Consider the following 23,492-nt stretch of genomic DNA (forward strand, 5'->3'; position numbering starts at 1 on the left):
TTGCACACAAAGAGAAAGAACAAGACTGGGCTAGAAATTAAACTAGAAGCTGATGGGAAACAGAAGTGAGCAAAGTTAAATGTAATGCTTTGACTGCAATATGATCTGATTTAAACACACACACACACTCAAAGATGATATAAGGTATGTCAACATTTTATTGGCCAAATGATGCAACTTATGTTGCAACCAAAGACAAATTTATTAAACAACTTAAGTCACTTTTAAGCTTTTCATGTTTACATATTTTCCAGGCTCTCATGGAAAACATTAACAAGTTCACACTACAATTGATAAACATTTGAATAACACGTTCCTCAGGAGCACTTCCGCTGAGAGATGTCGTCAAACTGAACATTGAGCTCTTGCAATAACAAACAAAATGTATTGAAAGCACACCGTTGTAACACTAAAACAAAAAACAAAATCTTAACCAAAGTGATCACAGTGCTGCAGAAACCGACCACTTATGAAGGAGCTGACTGGTGTATCATGGGTATCAAAGAAAGAGCAGGCAGCTGGAGGGTTAGCATTTGCACTAGCACGCTCAGCTCTACCGCCGTCTCCTGATGCTCATTTCCACAATGTGAATGTGCGAGTTGTTTCATCTCCACGCTCAAGTCATGCTCGGCAGTGCGGTCCGTCTCAAGTGAAGAAGGGTGGTGGCACAGCACTCTGCTGGGGTGTGGTTTCCCTGACCCATCCCGTCCCCTGACCTCTCCCGTGACCTCTCCTCCTTTGCCTTTGCCTCTCTTTCCCAACTCAGGCCTTGATCTCAGCTGGAGGGCAGTACAGCACTTCAGAGTTCTCTGACGACAGCTCCTCTGAAAGGGACAGACAGATTTTATTGTAGGATAACAAATCTGACACAAGGCCACAAATGAAGCCTAGTCCTAAGGGAGCTTGTTTTCACCAGGGAATAAAAATAAGGTCACACTTTACATTAGGGTCCATTTCTCACTATTAATTAACCATTAACTATGACTTGCCTCAATAATCTCCTAATTATGGCTTGCTAACAGTAAGGTAGCTGTTAAGTTTAGGTACTGGGTAGGATAAAGGGATGTAGAATATGGTCTTGCAGAATAAGGTATTAATATGTGCTTTATAAGTACTTATAAACATCCAATATCCTAGTAATATGCATGCTAATAAGCAACTAGTTAATAGTGAGAATTGGACCTAAACTAATGTGTTACCAAAAATAGTGTAAATGTGAGTTTATAGAAAAATAAAAGTGCAATTCTGACTTAAGATAAGTTGCAAAGACCTTTTTTATTTAATTTATTCTTTTTTTTATTCCATCCCGGAAACAAGCTCCCATATATTCCTGACCTTCAAATAGAAAAATTAAATCACTGACAACCAAATAATTTGATATGGAGTTATTTTTCAATGACACTCGAACCACAATGAGCATGAGTCAATTTCGATAAATTCTCATTCAGGAAGGATCATGTCAGGTATTGTAGTAATGACTGTCTAGCTGAGAGGGCATTTCTTCTTGCAATTGAGAGGCAATCGCTGAGGTGAAGCCAAGTGACATCTGTCATAAGCGTTTCAAAATCTGCCAATAGTTGCTGGATTTAGTGCTTTTATCGCATTGTTACATTTTCGTATACTGCAAGCTTTTATTCTGGAAGATATTAATAGAAGTGTATTAAACTGAAAATGTATGAATACTTTAAGATTTTAGAAACAAAGTGCATCTTTTTGAATCATGCATATATACATGCTAATAGGGCAGGACATTCTGGTGGAAATCTAATTGCAAATTTTTAAGATTAAAAATGCATTTAAAAAAGCTCCAAGTTTGCACTGCTTGTTAGTTGAAGTGCACAATTTGGCCCAAAACAACTGTAAAATTGCAATATTAACATTTAAGGCTGTCCCAATTCAATGTTAAAGCATCAAGCTTTTTTTTTTTGGCAGAAAACCACACTTAAAACAAGGGTTCAAAACTCAGTTCCCGGAGGGCCCCAGCCCCGCAGAGCTTAGTTCCAACCCTGCTTCAACACACATACCTGTAGTTTTCAAACAAGCCTTATGGACTTGATTAGCTGGATCAGGTGCATTTAATTGGGGTTGAAACTAAACTCTGCAGGGCTGTGGTCTTCCAGGAACTGAGTTTTGAACCCCTGCCTAAAAAGTTATATTTTGCTGACAACCGCTGGTTTGTAAGAGAAACTCAAGTTCTCAACCGAGCTGCTCGCATGTAAAACACCACAGTGCTGTGCTTCACTCTGAAACATGCAGCACATATTTAATTAAAATCACAGCCTTTGCCATTTCATAGTTGTATTTTCGGAATACTGCAGCCTTCCATGCTGACTTTCTTGACTGTGTATTGAAACATTTAGGTAAATCTAGTCAATATCTATGTGCTCACCAGGCAGGACACATTTCCACAGGCCGTATGTTTTCCCTACAGCCGTCTGCCACAGACGCAGAGTGCCATCCTCTGAGCCACTGGCATACAGCTCTCCATCAGGGCTAAACCGCACAGTGTGTATGGGCCCGAAGTGACCCTTATATGACTCTGAAAAAGAGACAAATACATTTTATTGTCAAGCAAGAACAAATACAAATATATTCATGAGCCAATTTATGCTTTTTCATACTGCAGTTTATTTCATTAACTTAATTAGCACCTATGTTCCTACCCATTTCCTCTTTGGTGGTGTAGTCATATTTATAAAGCTTGAAGTCATCTCCTCCAGCCACAAAGAAGTCTTTATCAGGATGCAGTGAGGCAGAGTGAATAGAAGCAGGGGCATCCACAGTCTTAATCAGATCCAAACTGAAAGTAAGAGACAACAACAGAATGACATTATCAGTTCTCCATACATTTTAAGGATGTGTTTTTTGTCCAACTCAGTCCTCAAGGTAATATTTGCATAATAGGACAGCTTGTAACCGTCTACCTGTGGGCGTTGTAGAAGGCGATGGTTCTCCCATACGTGATGACGAGAATCTCCCCATCAGGAATGTATTCCATGCTGGTGACAGAGGCATCAAATGATAGAGTATGCACTGCCTCCTGTGTGTTCTTGTCCCAAAGTCTACAAATGAAAGACAACACAAACTCAGAATTAGACACATACATAACTAATTGGGTTCTATATATGCAATGTACGTACTGTACAGTTCAAAGACTTTGTCCATTACCATTATGGACACTCACCTGATAGTTTTGTCATCAGCAGCCGAGAGAATCTGTTGGTCATTGTTACACCACAGAGCTTTCTTTATGGCAGAGGTGTGGCCAGCAATCTCCTGGGGATCTGCATTACAAATGCCATATAGCCTTATGCGCTATTTCATCTAGTAGAATTTATGACAGGAATTGAATTTTGGAAATTGATTTGATATCAAAACAAAGATTTTAAAAAAGTCACTCTACATACCTGCTTCAGGTTTGCTGAGGTCATAGATGCGCAGCACTTTATCATTCCCTCCAGTCAGGAGAAAGTTACTGTCCTGTTGATTCAACATACAATGGTAAAAACTCTTCATTTAGCAAAACGGCTCAGCACAAGTAACACAGAGGGTTTGGAGACATAAAATGTGGTGACATCACTGAGACATAATCAATGTTGTGAACATCTTGTGTTGCGTGCATAGTCTGGGTTATGGGGCTCAGAAAACATCTCAATGTTGTTCAGCTTTCAGAATTTTTGTATTTGAAATGGCTCAGAAGAGTACATTTTTAAGAGGGACCACTATTTTATTCTAGTAGATTTAAAACGTTGAATGCAAGAAGTAAAATATAATTAAATAATTTATTTCACTTAATCTTTTTTTTATTTAGCAATTTGCATACACTGTTCAAAAGTTTGGGGTAAGTTTTAAGTCTCTTATGCTCACTAAGGCTGCATTTATTAGATCAAAAATACATTGAAAACAGTAATATTGTGAAATAATGACAATTTAAAATAATGGGTTTCTATTGTAATGTATTATTACAATTTAAAATAACTTTGCTATTTGAATATACTTTAAATGTAATTTATTCCAGTGATGGTAAAGCTGAATTTTCAGCAATCATTACTGCAGTCTTCAGTGTCAAATGATCCTTCAGAAATCATTCTAATATGCTGATTTGGAGCTGTTGTGAACATCTGGCTCTGTCCATCAGAGAAGTCTTACCTGTGTAAAGTTAACAGATTTCACAATGTGCTTGTGCGCCAGGGTGAGGACCTCATCTCCAGTGACAGCATCCCATACCTTTCTGTCAGATTCAAATACATAAATACAAAATGTAAAATAATATTTAACTAATATTATTTCACCCATATCACATTTTGTTACTGTTTGTACTTACGCTGTAAAATCTGCAGCGGCCGTAGCTGCTTTTGTAGCTTCTTTATTCAAGGTGGCACCCCAGACAGCACCTTTGTGACCCAAGAACGTCCCAATCCAGTCCCCTGTGTCTCCCTGGCGCAACATAGGTTTGCCATCTGCAATTTTGAATTGCCAAAATAAACTTTCAGACCTATCTGACAGACATTTCACCTAAATGGTGACTTTTTATGCTCACTGCCCAGTAAAGAGAACCGGATTTCTGTCAATGGTAGATTTTAAGATTCAAGAATATACATACCTTTACAAGCACTAATAAGGAAATATCCATAAGGAGTTATTCCACTGAATGCCAGATCCACAACAGGTCTGGTATGGCCAGAACAGGTGAGAGGAGTCTGTCTCATAGCCATACTTACAGGATACCTAAAAAGATGACAAAACACATGCAGTTTTATTCAAACACAGCCACACATTTATCAAAAATCAAGAAAATACCGGAAAAACCCCAAAACAACGTAGTGGATAAAACAGATGTGCTAGCTAACTCAAGCTTGGCTAGCCAGGAATTCAATCATTACCTTGCAAAGACAACAAAACAACGACACACTCCAGAACTTTGTGGCCAGATTCCGTGTCGGGGAGGATTGTGGAGCTCACAGCTGCACTCCCAGCAACAGTGCTGTGCCACCAGCTACACGAGGTGTGTGTGAGTGTGTGTGTGTAAGCTAAACTAGAGCCCTCGCTAACGCTACAGGAACATTATGGAAGTGTGAAAACTGGACATCATTTCCGGCCCGCGACGCCACAGTATTGGTCAGAATCGTGTCACGTGACGCACTAATAGCGTCGCTTCGAGAAGCTCTTCTACACTAGGAGCTTATTATTACATGTAAAGTGTTTGCTAACACGTAATGTAATATGTGGTATGTTTATGGTCTAATATAAAATATTTTGGGGTAGGTCTTTAACATGAGAATATTTTTCAGTATTATGAGATTCTAACTCCAAATTACGAGAAACGTATCATTATGAGATCAATATTAAGTTTGTCAATATTTTGAATTATGATATAATTTATCACTTTTATGAATCACATTTTAACCAGATGTGGCTAAAAATCAATCCATCAAGTAACAGTTTGAGCCACGGAGCGCCTCCTGTAGGTAAGAGAATCAATTCAGGATAAAATTAGAACTGCGCGACTATCTTTTTTTTTTTTTTTTTTTTTTTTTTTTTACATACAGTGGTCACGACATCTACACCTGGACAGGTTGCGGAGAGAAATGCTTTACATACAGACATCCAGATGGAAACAATGCGTCCGAGGCGAGCCTCACTGTTAGATAGAGACAGATTAAAGATCTGATGTCATCACCTCCAGTGATAACAAATGTACGTGTATGTCATAATGATCTCAGTGTCATGGGACCATAGACTGAAACATAAATAAATAAATACATAGGCTACACATACCTGTTTTAAAGGGATAGTTCACCCAAGAATGAAAATTCTTTCAAACCTGTATGAATTTCTTTCTTCTGCTGAACACAAAAGAAGATATAAGTAGTAAATTACATAATTTTTGGGTAAACTATCCCTTTAAAGTCCGGGGAGAAATTTCTGGAAAGATATGCTATATGGATGGATGGATATATTTATTTGTTGTTTAACTATACTACTTTGACAGAAAAGAAACACATATTTATTACATTTTCTTAAAAGTTACATCAATCTGAAATATTCAAAATCACTGTAATGCTTGTGATTGCCATCAATCAAAGGTTGCTTACAGATCTTACACAATTTTATCACTCTAAAAATCTTGCTAAAAGCCATTTAGGATGAACATCTACAGTAAGCACACATTTTCATGACTGGAAAACAGAAAAGCAAACACGGACGCCTACTCCACCTGCTCATTATCTTAGTGACACAGTAATGCTGAAAGCTACAGATGCAAAGCAGTGTGAGTCATATAGTACCAGCATGCACCGCGACAGTCTCCTAACACACAGGGGTGGTAGATCATCTGATACTCTGAGAAGTCCGAATCATTCTAGCGAATCGGTTCGTTCGCATAATTCACTTTGGTGAACCGGTTCAAAAGCTGATTCACTGATTTGTTTCAATCATCGCTCAAGTAAAATATTTCGTGTTTATATTTCCGGTGTGTAGTTGTGTGTTGTTTATGATTAGTGATCGATAGGATGTAAATTCAGCAATGAAAATTCTGTCATTTACTCACCCCTGTTGTTTCAAACCTGCATAATTGTTTCTTCACACACATAATCATAACATAATAACAAAATATTTTTCAGCAACACAGTATACAAAACTTCAATTAATAACATTAAAAAATTTAAAATGTGATTCAAAAACACATACATCACGGATCGTTTTAAAATATATAGGATATTTTATATTTGCAGAATTACAGAGATAAGAAAACCCCATTCATTTAGGCTATTCATTGGATCTTTTTGAGAACATTTCCTTCTGTGTTAAATACAACAACAAAAAAAGGTTTAGGTCTACATGTTTTGAACACCATGACACATAAAGTAAATGACCGAATTGTCACATTTAGAGAATCGGTTCAGTTGAATCGTAATACAGAACCGACTGAAAAGAACGATTGACTCGCGAATCGAACAGCACCACTGGAGGCGTAACCGAGCAGAACCTGAGCTTAAATCCGCACCCTGCTTTACATTATCGCATTCATTGAACCTTCCCCGTCTCAGAGCAGCAACAGCGAACATTTACAGCAATGGCAAAGTACATCCATGTCCCAGAAGGCGCACCGGCGGTTCCTAAATTAGACGTGACGGTAGATGAGCACGATTACAGAGCCGGAGCGCTGAAACTCATCAAGACGCTCAGACCCCACTGGAAACCTTCTGAGGTCAAAATGAAGGTAATTCTCATGTCTTATCTCGTCGCTTACAATTCGGCCGGTCGCACGCCGACCCTAACTGGAGCGGAGAGTCGGCATGTGCTGACTGCAACTCGTTTAACGTCTTATATAATGCAAAAAGCGAAGTTAAGCGTGCTGCGCCTTGAAATCGTGAGCTGCGTCACCAGATACTAGACCCCGTCGCACCATGGCGCTAAGCAGAGACACAGCAGCCAATGCGAGCTGTCAAAGCGCTTATGTTGGAACACTCATTCATTAAAATATATTGCTCTTGCATGCTACAAGTATTTATTGCACCATTACAATTATTACAGCAACAGTAATAAATATAAAGCAAAATGCAAACGGAGGAAGGTGGGTGGTGGATCCTTGCATTGTATTTTTTGTTGTTATTACTTCTTCCTTTAAACTACTTAGTATCTATTTTATGTTATTACTAAAATGTAGAAGAAGTATTACAATAGTGGTTAGTATATTTTTCATTTAGCTACTCTTAGCTAATTGTTCATTACTAGTAGCTTATACTTATTCCATTGGAAGCTTTGTTTCCCAAATTATTTGTTTCCCAAAATATAAAAAAGTACGGCTTTTTATCTTTCAAATCTGACCATTTTTTTTATCTCTTTAAATCTCACAATTGTGACTTTTTCCTCAGAATTGCGAAATATAGAAACCTAATTGCGAGTTATAAAGTCAGATTTGCAAGATATAAATTCGCAATAGAAATAAAATCTCGCAATTCTGAATTCAGAATTCAGAAAAAATCAGAATTGCGGGACAAAAACTTGCAATTCCAAGAAAAAAAGTCTGAATTGCGAGATATAAACTCGCAGTTCTGACTTTTTCCTCACAATTGCGAGTAAATATCTCGCAATTCTGACAAGTAGTTGACTTATTTTCTCAGAATTGTGAGATATGAACTCGCAATTATGACCTCATAACTCGCAATTGTGAGTTTATATCTCACAGAAAAAAGTCGGAATTGCGGGATATGACCTCGCAATTGCAAGAAATAAAGTCAGAATTGCGAGATATAGCCTAAACTCGCAATTGCGACGAAAAAAGTCAGAATTGCAAATTTATTTATATTATTATTTATATCTTACATAAAATAATAATTGAATAGGCCTAATTGAATTGAATTCTGAGATATCTCAGAACTGCGAGTCTATATTTCATAATTCAGACTTTAAAACTCACAATTGCGAGTTTGTCTCACAGTTCTGAGAAAAAGAGTCAGAATTGCATGGTAAAAAGTTTTTCTTTTCTTTTTTATCAGTGATGGAAACAAGCTTCCAGATATTCCATAATCCTAATAGTGACAAATACTTATTTAATTGCTGCGGGTAGCAAATTGCAAATTTAAATCACCATTAAATTCTACACTGTAAAAAGTGGTAACCTGAAATTGTTCCCTTAAAGAGGTATTTATACCTGATCTAATTCATACAAAAATTATGTATTTAGGTTGATTCCGAGGTATTAAACAATATTTTTTTTAAATAATATAATATTTTTTTGTTATTAATGTATTACAATAGCTAGTTTTACTAACTATTCTAAGTATGTGTAGGTACTTAATTCTATCCCAATAGTTACTAGTGTCTAATTCCAACTTTGCTTACTGTTTAGGTACTAGAACCAAGTACTGAGTAATAATAATATTAACAACACATCAGGTTAGGATTAGGGTTAGTTGCATGTAATTATGCACAATTTATAGTAATTACAATAGTAACTAGGCTACATGTAACAAGGGCACTGTAAAATAAAGTGTTACCGACATAAAAACAAACAAAAAAAACGTTTGAATGACCATTCGTTAATGATTTGTTAAAAATGATATAACGTAGTATTGCTAGGTAATGTTCTTAATGAAAGTTATTATAAAGTGATATATGTTTAACTTGCGTTCGATGAGAATCTGGGTGGGTTTTAAATGACATATGTATGAAGTATGAGGAAGATATTTTCCAAATTTTCTTCCTGCAGCATTACATTATGGTCATACAGCATTCCTCATTTCTAAAATGGGTTGAAGTCAATATTTGTGTAGGACATTCGAAGTAAAGACATTTGTTTGCTATCCCAGTGAAGTTACTGTACGACTATTAGGTGTATGCTTACAGCTGACACAAAAATATGGCTGTGACATTACACTGCTCTGTACACCCCACTGCATTCATACATGATTGATTAACCTGAGATGGGTGGAATCAAGAGTACAGCGAAGGAGTTTTCTGAGAACAAATACAATTCATATGACTTCTCATTCTCCTTGAAGTTTTCGGTCTTTCCAGACAAGCAACATTTCACAGAGTTTCCTGAAAGCCTTAAGTCAGTTCCACTAATTACGGAACCTGTATTGACTGTTGACCACGGCAATAACCATGTTTAATGTGATGGTTCAGGTTTCCGTCACCTTGGTGTTATTGAGTAACTGTGATAGAAATCTTTTCTTTAGCTGTGCACCAGTGGAGACACCTTGAATCAAGTTTTTCAAGTGCTTAGTAATGGCATTGGATCGAACGTCCTCGGCATTTCGGATCGAGATCGAGTCTTGTGGAAATTTCCATCATAAAGGCCTAATTGGTGCTTTAATGGTCATACAATGATTTTGCCAGAGTAATTCTTTGGTTTTTGAAGAGCATCCAAACAACATTGATTTTCACTGTATGAAAACAACCCTAAGATATTCTTCAAAATATATTAATTCAAAAACTATACAGGTTTTTGAGCGACATCTGTCCCTTTTAGTTACAAACAAACCCCAAATGAACTCACTTCCCCATTATAGTGTAAACCCGCACGTCCGAAGGCTCCATCCCGATGAAAAGTCAGCCGTCTGTAATAATATTCTTGTAAGCTGAACACTTTTTAGCCTGAGGTGGCGAACAGTTGTTTCCTTGTATAAACAGAGTTGGTAGGGGTGTGTCACGTCGCTCGCATGTGGGAGGGAAACTAGATATGGATTGGGTTGTTTTCATCAACTTTGAAACAAATTTGAGAGCTCAGCACATGCCAGGCTCTGACCCTGGCAGAAATCAAATTCCTGACGTTCCGCCCACTGCCAGTCAATCCCAGATAGTACTGATGATTGTGGCCTGGAATGCTCGGTGTCCCAAACACGCTCCATTAGTAGACAATGCAAATTTGTTCAGCTCGGTCACACTGAATGCACCAGCTTTCGTGCTTGTTTTGATCCTAAATAAGTGGCGAAAAAACCTAAAAGGAACTCTAAGCATGTGATACCGATGCCAACAAAGAGTCTTTTAATGAACATCATAACGAAAGGTTAACCTCAAACCATCTGAGCGAGCTGAAAAAGATGACCTCTTTACTTTTTTCTTCCTCTTTCTGCAGTTTTTCACCGACGGCATCACAAACAAGCTGATTGGCTGTTACGTCGGCGGGTCCATGCAGGAAGTGGTCCTGGTGCGGGTCTACGGGAACAAGACGGAACTGTTTGTGGACCGTGAAAACGAAGTGAAGAGCTTCCGTGTCCTGCAGGCACACCGGTGCGCTCCACGTCTCTACTGCACCTTTAACAATGGCCTGTGCTATGAGTTTCTGGAGGGTGTGGCCCTGGAGCCCGAGCACATCCGCAGCTCCGCCGTCTTCAGGTTAGAAACTGTATGTTCAAGTGGGTTGATCAGAGCTAATTGATTCAGGATGGCGTGACCGAGATGGAGATACCGGCGTTGACCTCCAACTAGACAGACAACTTGTCTCATAACCCCAAACCTTACCCAGTAATCCTTTAAGACATGAATGACGCACTGCACTCTCTCTCTCGCACACTGACCCAGGCCTCCTGCCAATATGTGTTGGGTCTCAGACAGCTGTGAGAGAACAAGGCTACTGTGTTAGCGGGGTGATGACGTGATACAATGCTGGCGGTTAAACTATTTTAAATGCACCGTATACAAAAGTTTGGGGTTAGTAAAAAATGAATACTTTTATTCAGCATTAAATTGATCATAAGAGGCATTTATAACATTACAAAACATTTCTATTTCAAATAAATGTTCTCCAGCACAACTGTTTTCAACATTAATAATAAAAAAAAAAGGTTTCTTAAGGATCAAATCAGCATATTAGAATAATTTCTGAAGGATCATGTGACACTGAAGACTGGCTACTAAAAATTAGAGGAATAAATGACATTTAAAATCTATTAAAATAGAAAACGTTTTTTTTTAAATCGTAATAATATTTAGCAATATTACTGTTTTCACTGTATTTTTGACCCAATAAACGCAGCCTTGGCGGTTGAGCATAAGAGACAAAATCAAAATCGTACCGACCCCAAACTTTTGAACGGTTTGTAAGTATATTACATACTGTAGGGTTCAAGAATGAAAATTGAATCTAAACCTGAAAATAATCCGATTTTATTTGTTTACAGGAACATTGCAAGGCAGATGGCAAAATATCATGCCATACATGCCCACAACGGCTGGGTGCCCCAGTCAGACCTCTGGCTGAGAATGAGCAAGTACTTCTCTCTCGTTCCTACACACTTTGAGGACCCTGAGATGGACCAGAGGTGAGCTTTATTGAAATTATGCTTTGACGTTTTTCAGCAAAACAGAACATGTAGAGTAACAGCCTTAGGCTTGTGACACCCTGAAACTGTCAATACAAAGAGGTTGCGATCTCAACTTCACTTGCGATGATGAACCGAAAATACATAAAGAAAATATGCTTTGCTCATTAAGTCCTCCCAATGCTACATGACATGACTCATCCTGGCGCAGATACATGTGTTTGCACTGGAGCAAGTACAGAAAAACACACATTAAAAAAATACAAATTCATTTAGCAGAAATAATCTTCAATAATAATAATATTTTTAAAATAACTCCTTTTAAAGTTAGCTTCTGAATGTGCTTTACATAAGACGACTAAGAGACAAGGCAAGATAATAAAGAAAGAAAAAAGGAATCAAGTCTAAACATGCTTATCAAAAAAGAGAAAGGCTGTTCTGAAATTCACTGCCTCTCTAATGTCGGAAATACCCATAAAATGTCTATTGACACATTTTTGCTGATACAACTAAATTTGTACATTTGCTTGAAGGAAATGTGAGTGGTGCTTGTACGTGCAAAACTAGGACAGTTTTTTTTTTTTTTTACCACGTTGTTATGCATGTTGCTAAAGTGTTTGTCCAAGTCAAGTTTGAGCAAAAGAAATAGTTCAGGTAGGCTTGAATTTAGTGAAGGATTAAAAATGGATTGTATTCATGCCATCCGTTATTGTGCAACAACCTGTGACAACAGAACACATGCCTGTACAATGTTTCTGTGGTTACTTTACTATTTATAGACAATCATTTTTTTGAAGTAGTCTAGCATCAGACCCGGAAATGAAGGTCTTTATCTGACTGAGTAAGGCAGGTATGGGTACAATGTGCCTTAATTGAATCGCGCTGGAACACAAAAGCTTGTTTGTGTTTTCTGAACGCATGTATGTGTCATTTGTCCCCAGGCTGAACAGTGAGGTGCCCAGCTCCGCGTGTCTTAGAGACGAGATGATCTGGCTTCAGCAGAACCTTTCTAAACTGGGTTCCCCAGTCGTTCTCTGTCACAACGATCTGCTCTGTAAGAACATCATCTACAACCAAAAGGAAGGTGAGTCCTACAAACCCCAACAGCTTCCTTGAGCCACAGCGTTTGTTTCCCCAACCCCCCTGCCTAAGGTAGGCTTCAATTCAGTGTTTTCACCTCTGAAATATAGCGTGGATGACCTTTCCTAAAGGATGGTCATATTACATTCTCATCCAATTTCATCAAGGGATCAGGAGAATCCACTGGTTTCCATAAAATGTGTTTTCTGTTTTGAAAATCAAAAGCAAAAGTGTGTTTTTGTTTGCTTTGGGGAATGTTGCTGTGATGCTGTTTACTCTCTTCATGATGTAGAGACTGGCGACTGTCTGCGCTACCTGAGCCACAGGATGGAGAGTGAGAGAGTGTGACTCCGGTCATTCCTGTTATGCAGAACGGTTTCAGTCCTTTCATTTCTGTGTACATATTTAAGAAATAAGGAAGTATTTCAATAAAACATTATACCAGACTTTCACAAATATGCTGTGGTCAAGCGTGGGCACTTCAGCTTTATTTATACAATGCCAAGAAAAAAAACAGGAAGGAAAATAAAATAATACGTTTTTAAATGTTAGTTAAACCATGCTTATTTGAAACGTAAATTAGATAAGGAAAATTTCCATTGGTATTATTAACATATTTTTGATATTTGATGATTTGAGTGGATGTTGACATTTTTGTCAAGCTCTCAGGTATTAAAAATAATAATAATAATAATAAATTATATTTATAATATAAATAATTAACTGTAAATAATAATATAATTACTATATACATAAAAAATAAATGAAAATAATTAAAACTATTACATTATTAATGTAAATTATTACTTATCTGATTGTGATTTATTTCCACCATAATGTGGGCTTTATGTCTCCAATATATCAGGACATATATGATTGGGAAAAATAAAATCATCAGCATAACAGGAATGACCCCACATGGAAGAATATGAGTATGAGAAAATGGCTGCTCTGCCACAGTAGTGTGAGAACGTGTAGTTCCTGTCTCTCACCTTTTTTTTTTTTTTTTGAGGCTTTCAAACCGATTATCACCAGCATGTATCAGTTGCCCTAAAGGTATCAGTTGCCCCTAAAAACTGTTCTTGTAGCAGTAAATAATTCACAACAGACGATTAGAGATTGGGTCATGGAAATCTGCTTCGAGAACAGGGCTTGGAGGCAGCTACGACCTTGGGCACTTGTTTGTATTTGAATTTTGAGAGAGGAAGGAGGCTCTGTTTTCAGAAAAAAAAGCCAAGCCACTTCCTCCAACTCGCTTTTAACACAAACTGAGGGGTGGGAGGAAGTTTTCACAGTAAAATGTTTAAGTTTTTTACAACCCTGCACACTCGGCCCCCTCCCCTTCACGCCGAGACCTATAGAAGGCAAGATTCGGGAGCGTTACGCAACAGTCTGAGAGCATACTTGTTTTTGTTTTTCATGTCTTTTGTTGACACTCGGGGAGTCAAATAAGTTTGAGAGTCCCACAGGCTCGACCTGCACAAGAAGCCATCGTGGCATTTGCATAGAGCCAGTAACTTGGGGGCCTCATTGGATGGCTAATCGACCAATGGGGATGCTGTGTGGTGGGGGTGTGCGTTTATGAGATGAGCCGTGTTTGTTCTTAAAGGGGGAGGTGCCCAATGGCCTCTCTGCAGTGAAGCTGTGTGTGTTCTGTGACAGATGTGAGTTTGCCCAAATCTCTTCATCTGCTGCACAGGGCTATAGCCACTGACTGGAGGTGTTCAGTGTGTCCCGCTAGGACGCCACCGGGTCCGGTAACCACCTCACGTGTCTCTTTCTGTAGACCAACACTTCTGTCCAATGTCAATCAAACTTTTTTTTTTACACACCATAAGCTCTAGAGCACTGGCCATATGCAAGGCAATAAAGGCCATAAACACACATTAGGTGCACTAATGTTACATGTAACTTATCAGGCAGTGATTTTAACGAATAAATACATTACACATATGTAGACCGAGAGGAGTAAGGCTTTGTATTCTGAAGTCAACACTGTTCACATCACCTGACCAATCAAATCATTGCTTGCTAGACCACTGCTATACAGACTATGTGCCACTAGATGGCGACGTTGCCCATTTTCTCTCCTTTACCTCCTCTGTTCTTCCAGCCCTGGGCTTACACAGTACAGCCGTCTTCTATGCATTTTCCAAAGCTGTAAACCTTTCTTTAACCTGAGTGGTTTATCCATTCTTTGCCTTTCTTCATTTTTTTTATTTCACTCTTTTTCCTTTCACTGTTTTCCAGTGTAGAGCAGAAGACTGTTTGCGCAAGGCGCACTTTCTTTTGCCTGCCAAGAGATTTCCTGTAAACGGTCAAAAACTTGCAATGACTTTGCCAACTTTTGAATTGTGTTTGTTTTCATTTGAAAATACCCTAAAATTAATAATAATAATTCTGATTCTGATAATACACATTTTCCTTCAAAAAACAAACCAAAACTGATTGCAAGTTTTTCACTTTTCCTCTCAGCAGGCTCATGTAAATGAGTGATTCATCAATTAGATACACTTTTTTTTTAATTATTAATAACATGTTATTTTAGTTTTAAAAGATGGATTATTTTTATATTATTATTATTATAAAAGCTTTAAAAATTGTTTTGTAATTTTGAAATTTCCCCTACACCTAAACTTTTTAATTTCACCCCCATTATAAATGAAGAAAAGTGTTAAAATCAGGGATATTTTTATTTATGTGGAAATGAGACTTGACAGGGTAGCATGGTTTATACTGGTATAATGAACATTGGTAGAACGTGGCATTGTGATCTGAGAGAGAGTAGCTATTTTTGGCATAATTTCCAAAATGATTAGTATTTGAGAATTTTAATTCAGAAACTATATATATATATACATATATATACATATACATGCATACATACATGTTTTTGCCCAAAACTTGAAAAACCAATACCATCTCACACACAGAATCAAAATCATCCAATAGCCTTGATCAGTTAATTCTGACTGGATGTGAAAAAATGTAATTATATATTTGCGGTTTAAACTTAAAGTGTCCCTGATTGAAGAATCACCTAAATATAGCATGCTGTGGTTTATTTCTACATGCATGCTATGAGTGCATGAAATCTGTCCCCATGTCTATTTCTCTTTCTATCATTTCTTTATTCCTTGTTGTCTTGCACCAGAATGCAAATCCTTACTCCTTTCCCCAGATGTGATTTGATCAGTCATGTAAATAGCAGAAAATGTCCATGTAGTGTTGGTTTGCTAATACAGGCAATAGATTGTTACAGTAAAAAAAAAAGAACAAGGGTTAAGAAGGCAATGCCCATGAGCTTTTCTAAACAAATTCCTTTTTGTTTCCCCTCCTGCAGGAAATGTCAAATTCATAGACTACGAATATGCTGGGTACAATTACCAAGCCTATGACATTGGGAATCACTTCAATGAATTTGCAGGTATGACCCGAAAATGAAGCTATTCTGACCGGCTTAACCAGGATTGAAAGATTTCTAATGTGACTGGTTGTGGGTGTGGCCTTTTTGTGATTGACAGGTCTGAATGAGGTGGACTACAGCCATTATCCTGGGCGAGAGCTCCAGTTGCAGTGGCTCCGGTCCTATCTGGAGGCCTACAAAGAGTACAAATCACAGGGCACACAGGTCTCCAACACTGAAGTGGAGTTGCTGTACGTGCAAGTCAACCGCTTCGCCTTGGTGAGTTGAAACTGGATTTATCCACCACTGTCTGGAATCGTGACGCATTTTGATCCATCTGCACCCTGCCAAACTAAACATCAGGCTTTTGTTTTTTTCAATTTAATTACTTTCTTTAATGCATTTTACAAAGCAAACTGGAACACCGTGAGCAGTTTAACTATTTAGCAGGTAGATGGTCTGCATTAGAGTGACGCTTGAAATGTAGACCGAGGTATGAATAGTGATCGCAAGGAGTCAGGGAAGGAGCCTTGACATCCTGCACACCTTTAAAGAGATACGCAGGCATCTAATGAGAGGACCTCTGGGTGTGTGTGTGTGTGTGTGTGTGCGCAGGTCATTCTTTGACGATTGAGTCGCACACCTGCTCTTTAGTCCTTGCTTGATGATGATATTTACTTCAGAGAGGAAAACTAATTGAATATCCAGTTTACTCGCGCAGTTCAGCCTTTTTGTGATCAATAGACGTGTTAAAAGCAGGCAGACACGTTTTAATTTCCAGTTTGTCGGGAGGGGCGAAAAAGCCCTCACGGAAAAAATGTATCCTCTGGCTCTCAGATATGGCAAACAAAACTGAAGGAGGCACCGTTTTCTCTCCCTGTCCCTGAGAGGGACCTTGAGAGACGCTAAAACAAATGCCAGAGGAATGCCACAGTGTGAGGCTTGATGAACGGATGTGCGTGTTTTGTTGCCTTCATTTTGGATTCCTTTTCCTGAAGCCTTATTTGAAAGCTCAGAGAAAACCGAAAGCGACGCCCAAGAGTATTATATTAATCAGAATATGGGCATTTTCTGATTCTGTAGGCGTAATGTAAGCTGCCATAAACAGATTTAGCCATAATTACTGAATACGACAGCTGGATTATGCCTGTATTAATCATAAATGACTGATCAGAAATACAGGATCGAAAAGTCTACATGTCATTTAGATGATATAATGTCAAACAAAGGTCATTTTGGTTGATCTTCTTAGTAAGAGTTGCTGAAAAGAAAAAAGATGGTGTGTAAAAAAGCTGATAAAGCGTATTTTAAATAGAAAATTTACAGAAATTGTTCACACAATAATTTATGATTTATACACACTACCATTCAATAGTTTGGGGTCAGTATGTTTTTGTTTTTTTATTGAAAGAAATTAATATTTTTATTCAGCAAGGATGCGTTAAATTGATCAAAAATGAGAGTAAAGACATTTACACTGTTACAAAAAAAAATCTAATAAATACTTTCTATTCATCAAAGTATCCTGACAAAATAAAAATGTATTACGGTTTCCACACAAATATTAAGCACCACAACTGTTTTCAACATTGATAATAAGAAATGTTTCTTGAGCATCAAATCAGCATATTAGAATGATTTCTGAAGGATCATGTGACACTGAAGTGTGTGACATGTGACAATGACAATGATGCTGAAAATTCTGCTTTGCCATCACAGGAATAAATGACAATTTATAATATATTCAAACAGAAAACAATTATTTTAAATTATAATAATAGATCACAATATTGCTGTTTATACTGCATTTTTGATCAAATAAATACAGCCTTGGTGAGCATAAAAAATAAATAAAATAAAAATCCTGACCTGACCAGTAGTGTTTTTCTTGAAACTCTGCTTTAGTGTGGCACCTTGATGTTTACAAACCATCTTCACATGCTTCGGCCAGGAGACATAGAGTTTTATAAAAGCTGGTCTGAATATGCTCAGGGATAGTGTTTGAGGGGGTTCAGGACCCTTGAATCTGGCAGAGACAAACATTTATTCTGTGCAGTTGAGTGAAAAACAGGATAAAGACTTTATTATAGGCCAGCTAACCCATGATCTTTACTCACATGATGGCAGGAGTGATTCAGTCTCATCAGAGGGGCTATTATATATGTATGCCACATTTTATAAGCTTTTACTTTGCTCTCAGTGATCCAGAATCAACAGAAATAACTTCCATGCAGTTATCTTTTTCCTTTTTTAATGGCTCCACTAAAAGGAAGCAGTCTTTGCTCAGAAAGGCGTGGGTCAGATGTTTCCAAGCAACAATACAACATACAATCTGTCACAGTTAACTCCAGTGTCAGGGTGAATCCAACAAAGCCTGTCTAGAAGATTTCTTAGTCTTATTTTATCCCGAAATCAAAATAAAACGTTAAGAATTTTTTAATAAATGAAGCCTGTTTTAGTAATAACAGTTAAGTGCCCACCTCGTCATCTTAATGCAAAAAAAATATCAAATTATATATATAGGGTAGTATTTGTATAAAATAAATATAATTATGTCTAGATTTTCTTTATTTAAATAAAGCAAACATTCTTTGTGGTTCTAAATAGTGTATGTAAATGATCACTGATTTATATATTACATATGAAACTGTTTAAAATAGTGTTATATTTATATTCTATATTTATTAATACTTTGAAATAAATTTTATTTTTATATGATCAGGTTTTTAATTTGATGTTTTTTTTCTTTTCTTTTTTTACTTACATTTTTTTCCCCAGTAATTTTTAAGTTAGTTGCCAAGTTGCAAAGTTTTCTAATACTGAAGCATTGTTTCAATTACCGAAAATAATTTTTTTTTTTACAAACTTTTTTAGTTTTAGTTGACAACGCTGATATGAATGAATACTATTTTATTAATTAACCCAATATTATTTTGTATTTTTATCTTTTTTGGTATACAGTATGACATTTCTCTTTGAGCTTATTAACCTGCCAATACCCTGAGTTCTTCCTCTGTGAAAAAAGTAAATACAAAGTTAAGGTAACACTCTATTTTAAGGTGTCCATGTAACAGTGTAAGTATACATTTAAGTACTTGGTGATAATAATTAACTTCATGTACTTACTATAGGACTAGGGTTAGGATTGGGGTTTGATTTAGGGTTAGTTGCATGTAATTATGCATAATTGATAGTTATTACTTCATGTAACATATAACAATGACACTGTAAAATAAAGTGTTACCAAAGTTAAAGCTATCCTCATTTTTCCTCCTGGTATTTGGTTTTGGTTCTCCCCAGGCATCTCATTTCTTCTGGGGACTGTGGGCATTAATCCAGGCTCAGTACTCCACCATTGACTTTGACTTCTTGGGGTAAGTTTTATCTTCTCAACAACAATGTCCATATTATTGAGTTTTGAACAATGCATTTTCACTCTTGACCACCATTTTTTTCTTCTGCAGATACGCAGTTCTCCGTTTCAGCCAGTACTTCAAGATGAAGCCAGAGGTGACGTCACTGAACCTTCCAGAATAATCTCTCAGGTCATGTGTTGCGCTACTCTAGAGAAGGGCTCCCCCTGGTGGACACTAGAACTAGCTGGAGGCCTCTTCAGTTCGTAGACTGAACACTGCACTTTCTTGTCTGAACACATCATTTTAGATAAGCCCCAAAATCATTTCCGAACTCAAAGTTGGTTTAGTGTTATAGAAAACCAAGCACCTTAGTCGTCCTCCTCCTCATCCTCCTCGTCCTCGCTTTTATGTGGCGTTCGAGAGAGAGGGTCACCCCAGTGCCCTAGTTCATGATATTGCCAATTGAGGAAGCAAACAACTGACAAAAAGATGGCTTACTCCGGAGCCTTGACTTTCCAATGTGTGTGAAGAGTGAGCCTTGGAGAATCCCAAATAAAGAAAAAGCTCCCCAGATACCGATCCTCCAAGGACAGGGAACCTCAGACAACAACAATTATTATCAGAAGACAGAGAGGAGGGCCACCGGGTCTGTTTTTAGCAACTAACTATCATCCTAAAGGTCATTCCTGCTTGTTTACACAACTTTTAAGGGGAGAAATCTGTGTACTGTAAGATAATATTGGGCTTACTGTATTGATAGTCACTGATTCTGTCTAAACGGCGCACTTCTGGCCTGCCTGTTCCTACGAGGGTTGTTCCTGGCACAGCTGTGGTAAAAGATGTGTGATTCAGGGACCAATAGAAGCTTCGTTGTTCGTTTTTGGCAGACGATTCCTCCCTCATCATGTCACTGTGAACCACTGTATAACGCATTCATAATTGTTTTCTCAGCGTGGTGCTTGGAGAAGGTAGACGCACAGTAGCCGTGGCTACAATGAGCCGGTAGCTAATCTGAAGCCCACACCAAAGTGCTGATATTTCTTGCTTGTACATTAATGCACATGTCTATTTTTCCACATTAGAAATAACATGGTAATATTTACATTTCGAACGGTGGATTTTGTACTTATTTAAATGCCGCTGGTAAAGAGATTGCTCGTGAGCCGTGTGCTTTTTTTGTTTTTTTTTTTGGAGGTATCGGTGAATTCTTTGTAATGGATGTCATTTTTTTGGAAGCCTTAACAACGGCATCGCGTGCTAGACGCACTAAAGCTTTTGTATTCATACTCCCCGTCCGCATGACCGGCCTTTTTGCACAAAACCGACTGCTTTGAGAACAAAACCAGTCCCCACTTTATCTTGCGATGGGCCACTCTTTCTGCTTAAGAAATGGTTTTAACTGCACATGTTGGGAGTAGATATTTTGGTAACACTTTATTTTACAGGGTCCCTGTTACACATGTTACTAAATTGAACTGCTATAGTAAATAGTGTTTATATGGATCCGCAAGTCTCTCCACACAGTAATGAAATTTACTCCGAACCAAAGTCAGAAATTAATTTGGACTTGACACAAAGTCCTAGAGTTTAAAATGTGGTGGAAAACAACGTCCTTGTGTTAAATTATTATTTTTTTATATAGTATATAAATATTTTTTTATCTGTTACATGCACTACTACTGTTCAAAAGTTTGGGGTCAGTAAGATTTATTTATTTTTTTTTGAAAGAAATAAATACTTTTATTCAGTTATTTTTTTGCTATCCTGAAAAATAACCGATTATGGTTTCCACAAAAATATTAAGCTTAAGCATAATTGTCTTCAACATTGACAACTGGTGTAATGGTTGCTAAAAATTCAGCTTTGCCATCACAGGAATTACATTTAAGATATTATATTAAACATCTCTTTTAAGTTTGTACTGTATTTTTGATCAAATTAATGCAGCCTTGATGATACTTTTAGAGAGCTTAGAAAAAAACACTGCCCCTTAGCTTTTGAACGGTAGTGTAATATTTGTTTTCATAATATTCTATTCTTTGCTGATTTCGTTGTGTTTAGACCCTTTCAATTAAGTTATATGAAGTAAAATGGATGTAAAAAGAAAAAGAATAGCCATCATAAATGCCACTGAAAATCATTTCCAGTTAGTTTCTGACGCTGCTCCTGAGCAATGTAATATAAAGTGTGACCAAGATTTTTTCCACGTTTTCTAGTGCAAACTTCAGCTCTGAGACTTGCCTTCGCACCGCCTGGCTACCCTCATTTACCTCACTTTCCTGTGTCAGTTTGCCTATAATTACAAACAACCATATTCAATTGTGTAAATACTAGAAACTGTGAACTTCGGGTTGTTTTAATGTATTTTGAAGTATGCTTCTTTTCCTATGCCAGTTCTTTTGTAACTGTCAAGCTTGCACCTTGATGATGTTTCTGAACTGTCAAGGACCACACAGAATGCTACGTTTTTCTTTTCTTTTCTTTTTTTTAAATAGTAATACACCCAGAAAAGTTCACCATAATATTGGGAAATATATAACAGTCTACAATGATTAACTGATTTCTTTGCACTCTTTAGCATTTGTATAAAACCGGAAGTGATGTGGTGATGTCAACTTTCATCCAATGAAGTGCTTCTGATGAACATATAATGTATAGAACTGCCTCATGCAAGCATCTGTTGGCGTTTTTTTTTTTTTTTTTTTTTTGTGTAGGTGTGTATGTACAACTGTAATTAAACTGTAAAAGAAAATCTTTGCTTATTATTAAACAATGTTGATTGTCCAAAACTAAACAGAGATATTCTTTTATCTAAACAGATGTACTGTTAAGTAGATTTAATAATAATCTGGGGATGAAATCCTAAAGTGTTGCATTGTAGATTCTGTTTCAAATCACTTGAATGGAAATAAAATTCTACAAGTTTATGTGTCCCGTTTCATGTCTTGACTTCTCATTCTGATGAGTAAAAGATTGTGCCATGAAGAATAATATTTTATGCAATTCACAGTTATTTGGAATGGTATGCGCACAGAGAGCTCAGTGTGTTTATGTAGAGCGAATCAAAACTGTAATAGATTGAGCCACGTTTTGTTCACAGAAGAGGTTCACGGCATTTTTTTTTTTTTTTTTTGCTGGAGTGTTTCAGAAAGAAATAATTATAACGGCGCTCCAGTTCAGACTGTAATTGAATTAGTTCCAGTCCCTCCAGCGACTTCCACCAAGAGCTCTGCATTAATTACCAAATTCAATATCTGTATTCACGCCTCGACTTATTTCCATTTTACAAAGGTCATATTTTAAACACTTGTCTGAAATAATTACAAGTGCAAAACATATCGACGTTTCGTTCAATTCTTGTGCCTCATATAGGCTACATATAATATAACCCTAAAAGTTTGTTTCCTGCAGCCTTCTCAAAGTTCTCTGCACTCTTATTAAAAGCAAGAAGCATCGAACAAAAAGCCTGTGCGCAATGCACTCATCTATTCATGCGTCCTTCTTTTTTTTTCCACAACAGGTGGTAGACATGGACTAAATGACTGAAAAAGCTTAAAAGCACCTGTAAGCAGAACGGAGGAGACAAAGCTCTCATTCACAGCATCTCTTTTAACACACGGCAGGAGGGTGTAATAAAGCAATACGCAGTTATGGAAGTGTGTCTCATAGAGACAAGGTCATGATAATACGGTTTGAGGAATAAAGATGTAAAAGCCGCTGGGTTTGTGAGCCACAAACAATGTGCAGCGGGTCAGGGCGTTCATTCATCTTGATTAGATGTGCCAACCTAATTACAAGCGGAGGAAACAGTAATTAGCACAAGTCTCACCTCGTTAATCACAAAAGACTTCTTCAGTCTATTTTTATCTGATTAATGGC

At 37.3% G+C, this 23,492-nt stretch overlaps 2 protein-coding genes across 3 annotated transcripts; one reads left to right on the plus strand and one right to left on the minus strand.

The window, feature by feature from the left end:
- Positions 1–140: 140 nt before the first annotated feature.
- strap (serine/threonine kinase receptor associated protein) lies at positions 141–5,082 on the minus strand. The gene is made up of 10 exons (XM_082168137.1): positions 4,884–5,082; positions 4,604–4,728; positions 4,325–4,460; positions 4,150–4,231; positions 3,408–3,480; positions 3,185–3,284; positions 2,925–3,062; positions 2,664–2,800; positions 2,390–2,539; positions 141–824 (listed from the first exon to the last, which is right to left on the minus strand). Exons 2-10 carry the CDS (start codon positions 4,713–4,715, stop codon positions 763–765), a joined length of 990 nt encoding a protein of 329 aa, XP_082024263.1. The 5' UTR covers positions 4,716–4,728; positions 4,884–5,082; the 3' UTR covers positions 141–762.
- A 1,901-nt stretch (positions 5,083–6,983) lies between these two features.
- etnk1 (ethanolamine kinase 1) lies at positions 6,984–22,540 on the plus strand. 2 transcript variants are annotated; one of them, XM_082168134.1, is made up of 8 exons: positions 6,987–7,222; positions 10,586–10,845; positions 11,631–11,771; positions 12,713–12,855; positions 16,195–16,278; positions 16,376–16,536; positions 19,558–19,631; positions 19,722–22,540. In XM_082168134.1, exons 1-8 carry the CDS (start codon positions 7,076–7,078, stop codon positions 19,792–19,794), a joined length of 1,083 nt encoding a protein of 360 aa, XP_082024260.1. In that variant the 5' UTR covers positions 6,987–7,075; the 3' UTR covers positions 19,795–22,540. The 2 variants fall into 2 exon arrangements, with proteins under 2 accessions (XP_082024261.1, XP_082024260.1); XM_082168135.1 differs by lacking the exons at positions 16,195–16,278; positions 16,376–16,536; positions 19,558–19,631; positions 19,722–22,540 and adding an exon at positions 14,514–16,130 and having other exon boundaries at positions 6,984–7,222.
- The last annotated feature ends 952 nt before the right edge of the window (positions 22,541–23,492 follow it).

The sequence above is a fragment of the Leuciscus leuciscus genome, assembly GCF_965113295.1.
Source record: "Leuciscus leuciscus genome assembly, chromosome: 4".
NCBI lineage: Eukaryota > Metazoa > Chordata > Actinopteri > Cypriniformes > Leuciscidae > Leuciscus > Leuciscus leuciscus.

Coding starts and splice junctions, on each gene's coding strand:
- strap (XM_082168137.1), bottom strand. CDS start 4,715: ATGGCTATGAGACAGACTCCTCTCACCTGTTCTGGCCATACCAGACCT. Junction 3,285..3,407: donor CCTCAGCAAACCTGAAGCAG/GTATGTAGAGTG, acceptor TTTGTAATGCAG/ATCCCCAGGAGATTGCTGGC. Junction 3,063..3,184: donor GCTGATGACAAAACTATCAG/GTGAGTGTCCAT, acceptor TTTCATTTGTAG/ACTTTGGGACAAGAACACAC.
- etnk1 (XM_082168134.1), top strand. CDS start 7,076: ATGGCAAAGTACATCCATGTCCCAGAAGGCGCACCGGCGGTTCCTAAA. Junction 16,537..19,557: donor AAGTCAACCGCTTCGCCTTG/GTGAGTTGAAAC, acceptor GGTTCTCCCCAG/GCATCTCATTTCTTCTGGGG. Junction 19,632..19,721: donor ATTGACTTTGACTTCTTGGG/GTAAGTTTTATC, acceptor TTTCTTCTGCAG/ATACGCAGTTCTCCGTTTCA.